A 19,366-nucleotide genomic window follows, 5' to 3' on the forward strand; every position below is an offset into this window, starting at 1 on the left:
GTGGTGGGAAAGTCTGGGAAGTGACTTCCATAAAGTGGCAGTAAAGCAGAATCCCTTCACTTTCCGTAAGCGAAAATGCAGACTTCTCTGCAGTCAGAGCAAACAAAACTGTTGTGTTCTACTGCAGATCTGAATTCCCTGTCTTATCCAGTTACTGTTAACCTGTCGGTGTAGTACTAAGTGATTTTATAGGAGTGAGTACAGACCAGAACTTTAGATACAAAAAAAGTATCTTTGACAGTACATAGCGAATATAGGTGTTATTTGTTATGCAGAGTTTGTCAGCATGCTACAAGTCATATTATTACTTTGAATACAAAGACATAAATGTTCTTGATTTTCTTCTATACTAACCTAGCATTCATGCATTTGTTGTCAGCTTCATGCCAAGCAGAAAGATCTATTTCTTGCCTTCAAAGTTTAGTTTCTTGGGGGAAATCATCGAGCAGAACACTTAAAATTCTGTAATTATCCTGTAGCAAGAATATGTTTGAAGGACAGTAGAGAGGGCTAGGCTGATACTGATACTAACAACCTGAGTTCCATCCATGGGACTCACAGCTGTGGAAGGAGAAAACTCCCCTGTGTGGTCCTCTGACCTCCACACGTATGTCATGATAAGGGTATTCACTCACACAATAAACTAATGTGATTTTAAAATTTGAATAATGTAGTCTGAGGGGCTTAGGAAGATGGCTTGGTAAATCGTGGTCTTGCAAACATCAGAACCTGGGTTCAGTCCCCACACCCCACACCTTAAACCCTACACACCATGGTACTGGTAAGGTGGAGACAAGTGGGTCTCAGGGACTCATTGGCCACCAGCCTAGCCTACTTGTAGGTCTCCAGGCCAGCAAATGATGGAAAATGTATCTTCTGGTTTCCACATCCCCATAGGCACACTTACTCGCACGTACACACACACATACACCATTTGAGGTTGCAAAGGTGTGTCAGTCCATGATCTTTTGTTGTGCATACAACTTGGAATTTACCACTGGCTTCTGTTTAAACAGGTTTTTTTTTTTTTTTTTTTTTTTTTTTTTTTTTTTTTTTTTTTTTTTTTTTTTTGGTTTGTCCCATTCAATGGCATGTGAAAGGGTAACTCCGATATTAATGGTTTTCCCTGATTAACTTGCCATCTTGGGTTAGACCTACTAAAGGTTAGTAGTAAAGTTTATCTAGACAATGAGTTCATATGTGCTATTTAAATGTATATGCTTTTCCTATCCCTTGTAAATATTAACACTGACTTTAACAGCAATATGAGTGTTGATCACTAGAGGGCAGTAGACACATAGCCCAGAAAAATATTTTCTGAACACAGAGGAGATTGTAAACGTTTTTGGCATCATGAATAATAAACCTTTGTTTTCCAGCTGTAAAGTTTATTTGTTACAAAAGTTCATGCCACCCTTACATGTAAAGGCTTCTAAAATTACTTGAGGCCAGTACTTGAGGCCAGTACTTGCTAAATGGTTGTATTCTCGGCTATTTGCATTTGACATTTTTTCCTTAACATCTTTTTATGATTTACAGAACCTTCTCTTCATTGAAGAACAGAAAATATATTTTAATTTTAATGTTCATTGAGTAGCTTCTGAAATTTCAGTGACTCGGAGAACTGCACAGATGTCACTGAAGGACCAGATACAAAGAGAACTATGCTAAAAACTTGCCTTTACACTTGATCTTCTGATATCTGATTGGTTTCTCAATGTAGCATATTCTGTCTTGTGCTGTGTTCTCGTGTGGTTGCAGTGTTCGTGTGGTGCATTGTTCTCTGCATCATTAATGCTGCTCATAGTAGGTGTTCTTACTGTGCAGACTATTACTAGAATGAATTTATTTCATGAGCAAATTGCTTCTAGAGGATTATTATTAACTCAATGGATTGTCCTGAGACCCACTGATGTTATCAAGAGTCCATGTGTCCCTCATATTTCTCTTCCCAACCCCTGACTTGTTGTGTGGAAGGTACCAGCTATAGATCTAACTAGAGTTTGTTATCATGGCAAAGCTGAATGGAGAAACTTAACCCTGCTTGCAGTGGTTTCATTATTACTCCAGGGTCCTTGACTCCTACGCTGCTTTCATCAGCCCTCTGAGGCCACATGTGGCTCTTTCTGTTAAATGTAGGGAATTATCAGTGTGTGTGGACAGAGACCAGGATTCTACTGGGTATCCAAGGCCCTGAAAGGAGAGTGAAACTTCACATCAATTGTAGCATTCTCCAGCAAAGGCGAGGAAGGAGATGGGCCCTGGGCCTGGCCAGGCAGGGAGCAGTATTTGCTACTGTTTCATGCTTCATTTTTCTTTGCTTCATATAGAGACTCTTCTGAGGTGGTGTCCTGACAGTCTTCAAAATGTAACCTTCACAGTCTTAAAGTGCAACGCTTTTGTTCTTGCTATTTCATGTGCATCACTGGACAGTTTCAGGAGTAACTCATATCTATGAAACCTCTTGTCTTTGCACTCTTCTCCTGGCATTAAAGAAGCTAAGAATTCCGCTTTCCTTCTCTCTCATTATTAGTACCACCATGCTTAGAAACAGTGTTTCTAAAATTTGCTACAAAACTGGTAGCCTTTCCACAAAATCTGCAGTTGTCTAATGCTGAGCCAGGGCCAGCAGCTCCAGTTTAGCCATGCCAGTCTTTTGGGTGCCTTCCAGCCTTCTCTGGTAGCTTTGCTCTGGCACCTCTTAGTAGCTGTCACCTAGCTGTATAGGTTTGTATTTCTTCTGACGTACACTACTGTGCCTCTGAAGGACACTGTTGGCTGAATAACTGCTTCATGACAAAGATGGACTCCTGGTGCATTATCTGAATGTTTGATTCTTACCTGTTTTTAGTAACTATTTGATGGGTATTTATTAATCAGCTTACTTCAAATACAGTAAGGTTTTCTCTGTTTTTTTGACATGCTGATGATACTGCAGTATATTATTTTAATCGTGTATCAATTCTTGTGGAAAGTATGATCAAATATTATGACATTTTAAAAGTAAACAACAAATGATATTTTATAAAGATTTATGTTTATTTTCTATTATGTGTGTACAGTGTGTGTCTGTGTGGGATAACTGCACCTTGGTGACAGTGCTGAGAAGAACAGAAGACATTGGGCCCCTGGAGCTGGAATCATAGGCAGTTTATGAGCTGCCTATTGTGAACTAAAGTTTTCTGCAAGAACAATACATACTCTTTTTTTTTTTTTTTTTTTTTTTTTTTTTTTCGAGACAGGGTTTCTCTGTGTAGCCCTGGCTGTCCTGGAACTCACTCTGTAGACCAGGCTGGCCTCAAACTCAGAAATCCGCCTGCCTCTGCCTCCCAAGTGCTGGGATTAAAGGCGTGCGCCACCACTGCCCGGCTAACAATACATACTCTTAACAACTTAGCCATCTCTATAGTCCCAGAAATACTATTTTTAAAATAATATTTTTAAAAATATTAAAAGTATTTTAAGGATACTTTTAAACGTATTTAGACCAGATGTGGTGGTTCATGCCTTTAATCCCAGCACTTTGAGGCAGAGACAGGCAGTTCTAGCCAGTCTGGTTTATATAGCAAGTTCAATAATAGCTAGGACCATGTCTTTAAAAAAAAAAAAAAAAGAGTTCATATTAACATTAACATAATGGCTAGATTGTTTGAACCTAGTCTTTATACCTTTTGTTTTTCTTTGAAAGGTTTACTTTCAAAGTTTAGCTTTGAAGACATGTACTTGTCTGAGGTTAAACTAAGTTTTAAAACATTCTTATTAAAGATATTGCCTTTTATGTTTTTAATTTTTCAGAAAATTGTGGATTCTTCTTTCCAGAAATAAAAAGAAATCTAGGCAAATATGTGCACCGCTGTCCTGAGTCTGTAAAAAAGTGGCTTCGACAGCTGAAGGATGCTGGGAAAATCACTATGTTGATCACTAGTTCCCACAGTGATTACTGTAAACTTCTTGGCAGTTACATCCTTGGGTAAGTGAGGAGCCATTCTTCCTGGATCAGCTATAGGTGATCACTGAGGACTGACCTGACTCCCTGACAGGTTGTAGGATGCAGCCCTTGTAACCATTTCAATGCACATGCATGCCCTGTGACATTTAGCAAAGCCAGAGGTGGGATTAACAAACTGAAGGCAATAGATTTTGAAAGGTGATAGACATGTTTCAGGCCCTTCTTTACAACTTCCTGTGTGGCCTGACTTCTTATAACTTCTTTAAGCCTTACTTTCATTCTCTTAAAACTAGGACAACAATTCCTTGTGAAAAGGAGGGAATGTTTAAATAGTGCAGAGCACATGCTATTCATATATATTGCACAGAATAGTTGGTAAGCTTTAATGAATGTTAAACGTACACCATTCCTCACAGTACCAGGGAAGGCCCACAGTCAAAGCAGGATTCCACAGAGGGTTCTCAGATTTCTTCTAAGATTTAAAATCTCAGCAAACACAATTGCCCTGAGTGTGAACCGCGCTGTCACCCCTCAGCTTACCTACATCAACAGTTTTTAGCCCCAGGATTTCTATGTCCTTTAGCATGTGTGCAGATTTAGTTTGTTCATATCTTACCTGGGATACTTACCTGGGAATGGGTTTTCTGCTTTCTAAAGACTACATAGCTAGTTATCCTTAAAGTGAATTAAGGAGAGTGTCCTGGGCACCTGAAGAGAACACCTCTTTCCGAGACCTGTGCAATCCTGGAATAGGACCATGCACTGGAACACACAGGGCTTTCAGTTCCCACCAGCATGGGTAACCAAAATCCTGCTTCTGCTCTAGATTTCTCGTCATTGCACTTTTCATTTACTAACGTGTTCTGGATGCTGTTTCTCCAGGGTAATGATGAGGCTGAGGGAAACTTTCATCACATGGTCCTTAGCACACCACACAGTACACACTGATACTGCCATCTAAAAACCATTACAGGACTATACTGGTTTTTAAATAAAATACCTGCCTCGTGTTTTGAACACTCTGAGATTTGTCACTGGGATGAATACAGTGCTGCTTTCTGTAGGGCCTGTATAGTGCCAAATCTACTGAGTCTTCAGGCTTCTATGTACAGACAAATTCCATTACTCAGATTTGAAACCATGGGCTATTTCCAGCTACTAGAGACTCTTGCCTCTTGCTCATTACGGTGTTTTCAGGAGAGAGTGAGTTCTGAGTCTAAGTCAGCACAGCTTTTGTGTTCTCTCTCTCTCTCTCTCTCTCTCTCTCTCTCTCTCGCTCTCACTCTCTCACACTCTCATTCTCTCTCACTCTCTGTATATCTCGGTCTTTCTCTGCTTTTCCTTTTTCTTCACTTGATTTTCTTTTGTTATATTTGTGCTTTAAGTAATTGTCATATTTTCAGAAAACCTGGCTAGCACCCATCCACCTTCTATTTCCAGTGCGGCATCCAACGTAAAATGTTTAAGATGAACGTATACCACATGAAAACTGATTGAGGCTGTACTGTGATACAGTGATACCTGATAGAATGCATAGGCAGGGAGTAAGTTCTTCAACTTTTCTAATTCCTTAAGATAAACTCACTTTGCATTTTAGGAAGGATTTTGCAGACCTTTTTGACATTGTGATTACAAATGCATTAAAGCCTGGATTCTTCTCACATTTCCCAAGCCAGAGGCCTTTCCACACTCTTGGTAAGTTGTGTTTCTATCTTTGACTAATCCCAGTGTGAAACACTGTAATGGGGACCATCATGTCCCCTTAAGAAGAGAAAAAATATATAAACCTGTGTTTCCATTAAGCTTTACTCAACTTTATTCTATAGCTCACTGTATATTGTTTATGTGTCAGCCTTTCCTTGTTTTCAGTGATGAAGGGCATGGATCTCACCTGAATGTTATGGTCTAAGTAATACACTGTATGTGCTTGAGGGAATGAATTAGTCAGAGTCAACCATTTTGGGAGCAGAAGTCCCTACAGATTCCACAAAGATCAAAACAACAAAAATGCAAAACAACAGAGGCACATGTGCATGCACACACATACAGACATGAGTGTATACACACAGACACATGCATGCACATGCCAGGCGCACACCCACACACACATACACATATGCACACATCATGTGCTTCCTCTGCAACAATCCAGGCCTTCAAAGAAGGCCAGTAGCAATTGTCACATTAATAGAGAGATTGATGGAAAAATGAGGTCACAGGAAAAGAACAGGCCTTTTGCAGTTGAGAAAGAATGATCAGAAGCAAGCTGCTCTTCACAGGTGCTCTTAGAGCTTCCTAGAAGAGCACTGAAAGAGACAGGCCTTCAGGATAGAGGAGTGAGTGACAAGACCGGGCAAGGTGAATGGCAAAAGGTTTAATTGTCATCTGTGTGTGACTAGATCTCAAGTCAGCAGAATGTGCTGTAGAGATTTCCATCTCTGGGCCGAATCTTAAAAGCAGAGATGTCAGTTTTTGTTGTTGGTTTCAGAGGTTGCATCCTATGTTACTTGGCCATATTATTTTGGGCTTATGGCAAGTAGACCATCATGAAAGGGTATGGAAAAAAAGAAAAAAGATTTAATCCCAGCACTTGGGAGGCAGAGGCAGACAGATTTCTGAGTTCGAGGCCAGCCTGGACTACAGAGTGAGTTCTAGGACATCCAGGGCTACACAGAGATACCCTGTCTCAAAAAAAAAAAAAAAAAAAAAAAAAAAAAAAGAAAAGAAAAGAAAAGAAAAAATAGACCATTGTGGAAGGAAGTCTAAGTTAGGGTTTCAAGTACTGAGAAGAAACACCATGACCGTGGCATATTTTATAAAGAAAACACTTAATTGGGTTTTAACTGGGGCTGGCTTATAATTTCAGAGGCTCAGTGTGTTGCCATCATTACAGGAAGCTTGCTGGCATGCAGGCAGACATGGTGCTGGAGAAGTCGTTGAGAGTTCTATATTTTGATCTGCAGGCAGCAGAAGTAAATACCACACTTGGCCTAACTTGAGCACCTGAGACCTCAAAGCCTGCATTCACAGTGACACACTTTCCCAAGCAAAAGCCACACCTACCTGTGGACCAAGCATTCAAACACAAGAGTCTGTGGGGCCATACCTATTCAAACCACTACAAATGACATGTGGCAGAGCAGATCTTTTACTTTAGTGGCTTCCAGGACATGGGGGCAGGAGTTTCCTCATGTAACTTTCAGGAGCCTGATTCTTCCAAGCCCAACCTCAACAAACCTCCTCACTGCCCAGTAGCACTGCTGGCCATGAATGGACTTTCAGCATGAACGATTGGTTCATAAAATTCAATGCCATATTAACTTTCGAGAGGCTTCCAGGATTGCTCTATTTAATTGTTGAGTATCCAGAGATAAGCGTGTGACTGTCTAAACCTGTTGCTGTACAAGTTCCCCTTGTAGGACTTCCCTGCAGAATTTTCTCTAAATGTATGTCATTACATTGGATTTGCAGCGTGTGTGATAAAGAACATGATGCAAACTGCCCTTTCAGTTACGTTTATCATTAAACATATGAAAGATTTAGAGATCTTAAAATATATGTATACTGAGGCTCGAGAAGTAGCTCAGTGGTTAAGAGTACTTGCTGCTCTTGCTGAGAACCTAGGTTCAGTTCCTAGGCTTCCAGCTGCTGCTATTAACTCCAGTTCCGGGGATCTATCACCCTCTTCCGGCTTCTGTGAGTACTACATACAGGTGGTACACATACATATAAAGTAAATAAATAAACCATATATATATATATATATATATATATATATATATATATATATATATATATATATAGTTTTATTTTGTCTTTTAAGGTAGAGACTCACTGGTTGGTCTGGAACTAACCCAGAAGACCAGGATAGTCTCTAACCTTATAACGATCTTCCTGCCTAAACATTTTTCAAAATTACCATATTTGTAGTTCTAGAAAACCTTTTTTAAAAATCCTACTTTCCCTAACTGTAGTTTTATTTCATTAACAGCTGCAATTATATATTTATGATGTACACCATGGTGCTACAACATGTGTGCACTGTGTATGGACAACCCAGACAGTTTAACACATGTACTATCCCACTTAAAATGCACTTTTCCAGTGTACATTCCGTTCCCGCCAAGGCTGGTCTCCAGGAGCTGTAGTAGATCTCCTACCCTCATCCTTCCTATAGTTCATCTTTCTGACATCTCCACTCTCCCCCTCCCCCATCCTCACTCACCCCTGACTTTAGTCTGGTTTCTGATCAGCTTTTTTACATTCTGCATATGAATGAGTTCATGTAGCACTTGTCTGTCTGTGTCTGGCTTATCTCACTGAACCTTATATCCTCCAGGCTCACTGCTACTCTCACAAATACTATCACCGTCTTCCTAAGGCTGAACAGTATTTCACTGTGTATATTTAACTGGCTCTCCACACCTGCAGATTCAACCAACCTCAGGTCTAAACCATTCAAAGAAGTTGCACAGGCACTAAACACAACGTGTGTGTGTTTCCTTGCCATTCCCTAAGTAACACATTATAACAACTCTTCACACAGCCTTTATATTGTGTTAGGTGATGTGAGTGACTGGAGAGGTGACAGGAGAGGAGGCAGATGTGGATTGTGCTAGAGACCCTGGGGGTGGCTCTGAAACTCCCTCCTGTGAATGCTGAAGGATAATTATAAACATACTGAAGAGCTCCAAACTCTGGAGACCCTTCCTCAAGTCTCAGGACATTGCGGCCACCCAAAGATCACAAGAAACCATACCTGGATGCAAATGAAGACCCCCATACTCGGGAGACCCTTCCTCAAGCCTCCGGAATCGCGACCACCCAAAGATCACAAGAAACCATACCTGGATGCAATCAGCAGAGGTTTATTAGGGAAAGAGCTGGCAGCCAGCGGTCTGACCAGGTACTCGCGCTGGAGTCAAGGTCCGACCCCCTCGGCCAGTCCTTGGAGGGTTTTAAAGGGAAAAACCACAAACCAGAGGAGTGGGATGGGGTTGTTAAAGATACAAAACATGAAAACAGTGGAACAATTCAGAGGTATTCACTCTAAATGATTAGTGTCATGTGGAAATCGCCCTGCATTCTTCTCAAAAATGTGGTTTTTACCATGCCATTGTGCCCTATCCGGCCATTTCAGATTGCTATCTTTACTTTTTCCGGCTATAGGGCTAGGGCCCCATCTAGGTGGTAGCATCTTTATCTGTAATCAGGAATGCCTTCCTGCCTTGGGCGAGGCTTGAGGAATGTAATCCAGCAAGTGTCCTTCACCTGGAATGTGAAGGCCTGAAATCTTATTTTCAGTTCTGTAAGGCAAAAAAATCTACACATATTTCATAAAATGGCCTTTATAATTTTTCACTCTACATTCCTCACTTTTTCCGATTTGGCTATGTTTTTAATCATAAAAACTCAATTATTAATAAGTCTATTCTCACCCCACTTTTTCCGATTTGGATCTTTAGAAAAGTTTAAACTCCAGTGTCATCATAATTACCATTTTCTTGACCCAAAGTCTTATATTGGTGGCGCAACACAAAAAGCTGAACAGCATTTATCCTTTCTCTAACAAAAGTTACTAATCTATTTAAAATGTAGGGGCCTATGGTTAAAAGCAAAAGTAAAATCACAAGGGGTTCAGCAAGGGAGGATTGAACCAACTCCCGAATCAACATTGCTGTGCCTCTCTATCTTGTCTCTGGTCTAACTTTTTTCTGAATTTACTCTCTGGTCACTCTTGAATGGTCTACATAATAGTAACATTTTTTCTTAGAGCAGCACACAGACTTTCTCCTTTAAGAAACAGCAAGTCTAGTAACAACTTAACTTTGTTACTGACTGTTCTAGGGCTCTCAAATCCACATCAGTGGCAGCTCTCAGCTGATGAAAGTAATGAGGTGTCTGTATCAATGTAGTTACACCTGTCTCTATACCTATGGCCACTCCTAGTCACAATGTAACAGCTAGAGTCAAGGAAAATAGGCTGTCTGCAGAATCATCTAGGGTGTATCTCAAACTCAGTTCAAGAGTACCTGCAGGATCTAGCTGGACAAGTACACAATAATCTTTGTTTTCATCAAAGATAGCAGTGGAAACACATGGTGTTAACCCGGAGCTGTAAGTCTACCATTTATCAATTTTAGGCAATAGGTATCTGTTAGCAGGGGTTCTTGGGCTCTATTCTATTGACTAGGGGTTTCAAAACATTTCCTTTTCTTTGTAGCACACTTTCAAAGTTGTCTTCTGACTTTTCCACATTTTGTGGCACATAGCTGTCTACATATACATAAAATCACATATATAATAAAGAGAAATTGCAAAAGGAACAAATCTATATAACTCTAGATTCACATTTCAACTTCAATCTTGTAATCACAAGCTGTCATTTAACCTTGGGTGTACACACACTAAGTCCCACCCTCCAAGGCAGCATTTTCCCTGTGCCTCTGGGGTGGTCTCAGGAGTCAAGGCCTGCTGCTTCTTTAGCCTTGTAGAATAGCAGAAGACCTGGAGCCAAAGAGTAGGGGGTTGTTCAGGCATCTGGATCTTCTCCAGTTGGCAGTCACAGGTGGTGATGGTGAACTTCAAGGAGGTCGGATGGTCCACAGCACCAGGAACAGTCTTTTAGTAGCCTGAAAAATCATTTCTCACACAAAATGGGCATTCTGGGTATGGAGCAAGAACAAGGGACACTCTAGCCAGCGCCAGTTCCCAAGGGTAGTTTAATTTTAGGGTCCTGTATATTCTCTCTACCTGTCCTGAGCTTCGGAGACAATATAAACAGTGGATCTTCAATTCCTGACTTATCTTAAAACTGCTCTCTGATCTAATTACCTAGGACACTTGAAACCTCGGGAAGGTCCCTATTCTAGGCTGTTTTCTCCTAGGTATTTCTTATCTACTCTAAGTCTTATTATTTCTCTGGCTTAGAACCTAAGGTCCCTTATACGCTTTAAGTCTCTTAGCTGCTTGGTTGCACTCATATCTTAAGAGTCCATCTGTGTATTTAGCCTGGTAAATCCTTTGCTTTCTGGGGAGTATAGTTCTCCCTTCTTGTGTGCGCCATTGTCTATTTTAGGCCCCAAACCTGGGAGGGCTCCTGTATCAAGCCACTTGATCTGTCCGGTTATTGCCTCAGGCTGGAGTCTCCTCCCTTTTTGGTATCCTGGGCAACAAATATTTACAGCTTCCGGTTTCATCAGGGTTTCCTCTCTTGGCATATAGCCTTGCAGGCATGGACTGTGGCAAAAGCATACCTGTTGTCCATGCAGATGTTGGCTTTCTTGTCAGCCCCAAGTTCCAAGGTTGTTCTCTGCACCGATGATCTCAGGGGTAGGGAGTCAGTCCAGATGGCATGTGTCCACCACAGTAGCGCTGGCTTGTCTCTGACCAGCATGGAGAAAACTGCTCCCGTCTGTAAAGCACGTTACCTCGGCTCCCGGCTGGAGTCAGTAGGAGGAGCCTTTCCTCTACCCGTGAGTTCTTGTCAGTTAGTTGCAGCCTGTCTGGGCCCCAATCCTGGGGAGTAAGTCTCAACCCGACAGAGGGTAGGAACAGTCTAGGATGACCATAAATGAATGGGATACCCAGCCCATCTCTTAGTCCACCATTTTTGGGTAGTCCATGAATACCTTTTGACCCATTGGCCTGGAGGAAGCCCCTGTGTCTATCAAAGGTTCGGTGCCTCCAAGCTGCCCCGTCTATCTCAATAGCCGTCTTCACACAGAGCTGTTATCTTCGCCACTTGGGGTGTTTTTCGAGGCCTGGGATTTTCTGGCCCTGGCTTCTATTTGTTAGGGCCCTCTTGGACCCTGAAGCTGGCTCCTTTACTTGCAATGCGCACACTAGTCTTTTTCAAAGAGTTTTATCTCTCTTTGATTGGAATCCCTTTTTTCTGCTTTCTGTAAATTCTTTCCTGTCACCTTTCTCTTTCTTCACCTCTCTCTAGTCTCCTCTATTCCTCTCTATTCCTCTGGACTCACAGCAACTGATCTCTATTCTTCTTCTCTACTCTTTTCTTCTAGACTTACACTAAACCTTCTCTATTCCTCTTCTCTATTCCTTTCTTTTAAATCTTCTCTCACTTGCTATTACCATCAATCATTTTAATATGTAGTATACTTCCTAAATCTTTCAATGACTTATCTTGTAGTCTCTGTAGCCTCTGGAGCCTTATAGAGACATACAGAATGTCTCTATGAGCTAGTCTAGAAAGGCTGTGGGTAACTTATCTGATCTCTGCTTAACCTCATGTGTCCTGATCAAACTTAGTGGGGTCTCATATAATCTTCTCTCTCAAGATCTATCAGCGGAATCTGGCGTGGGCCTTTGGGTGTCTCTTACCTTCTGTCACATGGAGGACTCAGTCACATCTGCTCCAAATTGACCTGCTGCTGACCACGGCCTGATCAATTGACGGGGTCCCCAATCTGAAGACCAGAACCTGCAAAGGTCTTGTGAAAGCAAGGCTTTTACCTTATTTATTGCTTTGAACTCTGTGTAGACTGATGCATTTGTGAGGCTGCATGACTGCTGTTCACATCACACTAGAGACCATAACCTAATTCAGTCTGCAAACAGTACCTTGTCCACAGGTGTAATGTGAGCTCACCTCTGAAGCTCTAAGAAAGAAATCAAATCAGAACAAATAGCTTTATCTATAGCATTTCACAGTAAGGACTATTACGATGTTAAAGGTTTACACAGTATTAACAATTTTTAAAAGGCAACTTGAGTAACATTTGACACTTATTTGAATTTAACTTTTAACAAAATAGAAACTTTGGTCATAGTTCTATAAAAACCTTTTGAAGAGTTATTTCTGATTACAACAAGAACAATAAAGTAAACATTCTTATGTCTAACATAAGAGCACAAGTCTTCACCACTTCTTTAATTTTATCTTGTCAGAACTCTCATCTTTGAACCAAATCTTAATGAAAATCTCATACAAATAATGAAATTGTCTCAAACAGTAATGGCTAAAAAATTTATCAAAACTGAAGGAGATATATATATATATTCCTGACTCATATATATATATATATATTTCTGACTCAGGGCAGCCTATAACTTTTAAGCTGTAATTTTAGAAAAAAGCACTCCTTTACTTATAAAACTGGGAAAAATCATTATCAACTTCCTTATTACAGAAGCTAAAAAACTGCTGGCCCCCTTTTTTTTCTACTTTCTGCAGGTGCCCTTCTCCTAGCCACAGAGCAGGGCGAATTATCAGTTTTTCTTGTGTAAATCAAGACTGCCTCACAAGTAAGTTTTAAACTAAATTAAGTAAGCAGTTTTAACCAGTTCTTGTCTCTCTTTTTTTTAAAAAAAAAAAAAATAATTAACTCTCAGGTGAACAATCTTACTGCGGCTGTTTGTCTAGCTGTCCTGGCTCCACTGCCAGGTTTTTTTCTTTTTTCTTTTATCACCTGGGTTCTCATCTATCTTCATAGGCGGCAGGTGGAAAACCGCCATTTGTTGCACTAGTGACCTCAAGGTACCCAGTACAGCCAGGAATACCAAACTAGGTAGCTGTTGCACGTTGTTGCTGTGCTGGGGAACCACGAGTTGTAGCCCGCCAAGTGGGGGCTGGGTGAGCGGGCTGGGTGAAGGCACCCTCCATGTGCTGTTACCTGAAGCATACCCTACATGCGGTAGGCGGGCTGTAGGAACACGAACCGCGAGCACGAACCGAGGTAGCTGCCCCTTATTAAAGGACCTGCCCGCCTTTCTGCAGTTGTATTCTTGTACCGGCGGCTTCATTTCTCTCTCTGCCGGCAATCATGTTACCTATTTTTAACTCAAGATGTTTAACACAGTAGATTAACAGCTAACACACAGATGATTTGCCAAGAAAAGACACACACATATAAAAAAACAACACAAATAACTCACCCCTCTCACGTGTAGTACATAAAACACAGATAGCTCACCCCTGCCACGGGTGGCACAAATAACACTTAACTACATTTGGTCACGACCCCAGATGGAGAAGGATTCCACGTCTTCTCCCAAGTAGGAGCGCTCAGTCTCTTGAAACCTGACAGTCAGATCCCCTGACCTTCTGGAAGGCCTCTCACCTTCCCCCTGAAATCCAACGGTCAGATCCCCTGACCTTCTGGAAGGCCTCTCGCCTTCCAAGTAAGACTCCAATAACCAGACAACACGGTCAGTCTTCACAGATTCAGATTTAACAGATTCAGACAACTTGGTCAGCCTATGCTGGACCAAGTCTAACAGATTTCTAACATACCAGCAATGAACAACCCAAAAATAGACACACTGCAATGAGAGCACAACTACCACGGTGGCCATTTCTGACCTTTTCTCTCTAGTTTTCATTGTTAACACACAAAAAGACTAACAAAAAAACCCGTCTCAATCGCCAGTGCCAGCCAAGAGGGATTCCACGTCCTCTCCGGCACCTAGATGCAAACCTGTGCCAGCCTAGAGGGATTCCACGTCCTCCCCGGCACCTAGATGAACCCCCAAACGTCTCTGGGGGTGCAGCAGCTAGTGACTCTCCAGCACGTCTGCTAATCACTCATTTGTCTCCTCTCGAAACAAAAATGGTTTACTGCCCCTCACGAGACAGAAACAGCTGCTAGTCCAAACCGAAGTGCACTTTTCAGAAACCAAATAATTCAGACAGACGGGCACAAACAACTTAGAAACCAAATAACTTAAACAAACCTAGACAAAACAGCACACGATTTAGGCAACCCTAGCACACGAGAAATCAGACGATTTAGACAAAAGGTCACACAACAACCAGACAGAAAAAAACCGCGGTGTCCCTTTACCTCCCAGCGTGGTTCTTGGATTAAGGTGGTCGCATATCCCGGACGAGCCCCCAAATGAAGACCCCCATACTCGGGAGACCCTTCCTCAAGCCTCCGGAATCGCGACCACCCAAAGATCACAAGAAACCATACCTGGATGCAATCAGCAGAGGTTTATTAGGGAAAGAGCTGGCAGCCAGCGGTCTGACCAGGTACTCGCGCTGGAGTCAAGGTCCGACCCCCTCGGCCAGTCCTTGGAGGGTTTTAAAGGGAAAAACCACAAACCAGGGGAGTGGGATGGGGTTGTTAAAGATACAAAACATGAAAACAGTGGAACAATTCAGAGGTATTCACTCTAAATGATTAGTGTCATGTGGAAATCGCCCTGCATTCTTCTCAAAAATGTGGTTTTTACCATGCCATTGTGCCCTATCCGGCCATTTCAGATTGCTATCTTTACTTTTTCCGGCTATAGGGCTAGGGCCCCATCTAGGTGGTAGCATCTTTATCTGTAATCAGGAATGCCTTCCTGCCTTGGGCGAGGCTTGAGGAATGTAATCCAGCAAGTGTCCTTCACCTGGAATGTGAAGGCCTGAAATCTTATTTTCAGTTCTGTAAGGCAAAAAATCTACACATATTTCATAAAATGGCCTTTATAATTTTTCACTCTACACAATCAGCAGAGGTTTATTAGGGACAGAGCTGGCAGCCAGCGGTCTGACTAGGTACTCGCGCTGGAGTCAAGGTCAGACAACCTCTGCCAGTCCTTGGAGGGTTTTAAAGGGAAAAACCACAAACCAGGGGAGTGGGAAGCGGGGCGAGGGGTTGTCAAGGATACAAAACATGAAAACAGTGGAACAATTCAGAGGTATTCACTCTAAATGATTAGTGTCATGTGGAAATCGCCCTGCATTCTTCTCAAAAATGTGGTTTTTACCATGCCATTGTGCCCTATCCGGCCATTTCAGATTACTATCTTTATTTTTTCCGGCTATAGGGCTATAGCCCCACCTAGGTGGTAGCATCTTTATCTGTAATCAGGAATGTCTTCCTGCCTTGGGCGAGGCTTGAGGAACGTAATCCAGCAAGTGTCCTTCACCTGGAATGTGAAGGCCTGAAATCTTATTTTCAGTTCCACGTTCTGTAAGGCGAAAAATCTACACATATTTCATAAAATGGCCTTTATAATTTTTCACTCTACAATACAAGTTTTTCTTAATTCCTTAACTGTATCTTGACCAGTGGAAAAATGCTGTAAGGAACATGGGCGTGTAGGTATCTCTTCCATATGCTGACTCCCTGTTCTGCAGATGTGTACTCAGATGCATGATTGCTGGATTCTATGGTAATTCTGTGTAGCTGCCTGCAGCCATGAGTACCGGGTTCTCCTGAGACGAAGCCTGGGAATTAACGGGAATGGAGGGTGAAAGAAATGTGGGGCCAAGACAAAGTATTCTGATCAAGGCCCAAAGTTTAATAATTTGCTTTCACATATAAAGGGGAAACCCCACCCCCCAGAGTCTCTTCTCGGTTCAGCCTAGGGGCTGGGCAAGGAGATAGCAGTCCGGAAGGTGTCAAGGCTAGCTCAGCAGGCAGTCCATTCTTCTTAGCGCAGGTAGCAGGCTCCAAGGGCCAAGGCTGGTAATGCAATACATCTCAGGTCCTATTGTTGCTTGGTCTATTGTGCTAAATGACTTTGCAGGCCTACTCAGGCCTGGGGGAAGGGCACAGTTCTGTGTTTGCAGTGCCAAGGGTAAGACACCAACCTTCATACATGCCAAGCTCACTGGTTGCCCCAGCCCAATTCAATTTTTGGAGGAATCTCCATTCTATACTAATTTCATCTTACTCAGTAGTATGCAAGAATTTCTTTTTCTTCATATCCTTACCATGTACTGTTTGTTTGGTTTCTTTAATAAGAAAACATTCTAAAGGGAGAGGTGATGCCCCCTCCAGCCTTTAGTTTACCTTCTCTCTTGATTAACGATGATGGAGTTTTTCATTCATTCATTGGGCATTTATATATCTTTAAAGAATTGCTTGCTCAGGTTCTTTGTCTCGTGGAGGTTGTTACTTTTCTATTGAGTTGAGTTCCTTATGTGTTTACCACTTTGGCAGTGGGACCTGAGAGAAGAGAGCTTAAAGATGAGGTGGACTAAAGTCTCATGCAGTACCCAACCTCCGACAGCTTATACTTTTAGGGTTAAGAATCACATGAGTAAAGGTCTCATGACTTCAAGCTGCATATAATCACAAGCACAGGCCTCACATGGCAAAAACACTTATGCCGCTGTGTTTTTCCATAGAGGCATATAATGGCTAGCTTACACATGTAATTGAATAACAGCAGCAAGCAATAATGATTGACCTGAAGTAAACTTCCTCCTATCTACCACATGTGGATGGAGGACCTCAAAATCACATTCCAAGAGGAACTCCATGTTTTGAAGAAACTGACATCCTAGGATTCTTGTCTTTTTTTTTTTTTTTTTTCTTGGAGCTTTCATACAAGCACTCAGAATTCTCCACACACCTCCATCCTGACTCTGCTCCAGCACTTACGCACTTTGGATATTGGCCCCTATTTGGGGCACATTCACCCTCAGACATGCTGTCTTCACACTCCATTGACTGTTTCTTTTGCTGTGCAGGCGCCGCCAGCTCTATAGACCGTTGCAGCCCATCTGCCCATTTTTACTCTCTGACCTCTGCTTTGGAATCCCGAAACTTCTTATAAAACTTAGGCTTATAACTCTATCGAAGATGAAAGTCTAGATGGATGTAGATCCTTACCCTGTTGTGACTTCTTTAAGATGCCTAGAAACCTCAAAGCTATGTGTCTTCATGCTCACAGTACAGATGTTTAGAAGGCCTTGGAGTCTGAGTGTGATTAACTCAATTGCTAAGGTTCTTTGGTGCTTTGATTTTCTGATATTTAAAAAACGTTTAAATGGGAAATAGAAAGAATCCTGAAATTTGGGGATTTAATGCAAATAGATGACTTTGGGAGTGCAAGACAAGAGAGCCAGAGCTGTGGTCATCAGAGGGTGACATGGTCCTTCCTGGGAAGCCTGTGGCTCCTGCCCTGTTCTTGTGATTATTTCCTGTAGTTCTGCTCTGTGCAGCCCACCAGCTTGTGCCTGCCTGTCAGCGTGTGGCTGCCTGTCAGCTTGTGCCTGCCCCTCCAACTGCCTGTTTCTTGCTAATGATCCCAGCTTTCTGCTTTCTGTGGATAGTTTTGCTCTTACTTGTACAATGGGTCCCAATTGCTCATCCTGTGACCCACAGAGACACAGTTTGTCTTCTGTACTCTCTGTACCCCAGGGAGAGGTGTAGAAACTTGGAGTGCTCCTAGGAGCTCATCAGCCCCCTGCCCCTTACCCTGCTGTCCTGTTCACAATCCAAAACTCTCTTAAAAATTCTGCCAGCCATGGATCTCAATGAAATGATGAAAACCCAGTCATCCTCTGTGTCACCCCATCTGACATATGTCCTTAGGCTCGCCCCTGCTTTCCTTCCTCAGGTGACTTGATGCGGCATTGCAGCATGCTTGTGTCACTGAGCACCAACCCACATCAGCCTGATAATCTTCAGGCCACCCTCCACATTAACAAGTAGAATGGTCAGGTCTCTGCTATAACTGCCAGAAGTAAAATCAGTCTGTTTCAAACAGTCAACAGCAGAGAAATAAAATTAGCGACCTGCTGAAAACATGCATGTGCTGGAATAGAGAATCCCAGGAGCCAGTCTCTGTGTTCGGTGTGTCCTTGGTGACTGCATGTGCCTGACATCAGTTGTTGTCATGGTAACTAGAGAAGAGCAGATGGTGCTGCAGCCAATGGGGGGCCCAGCAACTTGGTCAGCCTGACCCCTGCTGACCCTAAGGAAAGTGTGGGGGGAGACAAGCATCACATAGGCAGAGTCTGCCTCCTCCGCACTTACTTTCTATGCCATGCAAAAGGAAACCCAGTAAACCTTACCAGTGCTAAGATTTTACAAGATTGTAAACCCAGCTACAGTCTGGCTACTGCACTGCCAACTCACTCCCCACCCCATTGTGGGAATTCAGCATTCATCTCTTGTCCCTTGGCCTCAGCTGCTGTCAACAAATGAACACCCTCCCAGCCCCAACCCCCATTCCCACCCAGCCTCATCTTTCCCTAGCTGTGCCTTCTTTCCTGAATCTCAACAGATATTTTCCTGGCATAATACTCCGGTGTTTTTAATGTTTATTTCCCTTCCATCTAGAAAACAAAGACAACCAAGCATGCTGATTCACTGCAAGCTTGTGTGAATAAGGAGCCAACTTAACCTTGAAAGTGCCGAGCCGGAGCCCCTTATCTTCACCCGTCTGCTGTGCAGACCTTATGTAATCTCCCACCTCTTCAGCTCTCCCCCCACTCTTCTCTCTCTCAGTTCAGCCTCTTTCCAGTTACTTATTGGCAGGCACGGTATATATTTAATCACATACACACAATCATGCCGGTTCCCACTCCATATAAGCATCCTCTAGCCTGTAAGTTCTTCTCTTCCCTATTGTGTACTGCTTACAGTATCTCTGCTGAAAACATGACCTTTTATTCCTCATCCAGATCTTTGTCCTGGCTGCTTTCTCTTGTCATTGCTTCTGGGA

At 42.5% G+C, this 19,366-nt stretch overlaps 1 protein-coding gene across 5 annotated transcripts in view; it reads left to right on the plus strand.

Moving 5' to 3' along the window:
• Positions 1-19,366, plus strand: part of Nt5dc1 (5'-nucleotidase domain containing 1) — a 122,136-nt gene that overhangs the window by 84,917 nt on the left and 17,853 nt on the right. For 3 of the 5 annotated variants that reach the window (XM_076916529.1, XM_076916530.1, XM_034524586.2), the window contains 2 exons: positions 3,796-3,970; positions 5,547-5,644. The exons of the other annotated variants lie outside the window; for them this stretch is intronic. In XM_076916529.1, coding sequence (XP_076772644.1) covers positions 3,796-3,970; positions 5,547-5,644 — 273 coding nt within the window. The remainder of the gene's footprint in view (positions 1-3,795; positions 3,971-5,546; positions 5,645-19,366) is intronic. 5 annotated transcript variants of the gene reach the window in all.

The sequence above is a fragment of the Arvicanthis niloticus genome, chromosome 20 (assembly GCF_011762505.2).
Source record: "Arvicanthis niloticus isolate mArvNil1 chromosome 20, mArvNil1.pat.X, whole genome shotgun sequence".
Classification (NCBI taxonomy): domain Eukaryota; kingdom Metazoa; phylum Chordata; class Mammalia; order Rodentia; family Muridae; genus Arvicanthis; species Arvicanthis niloticus.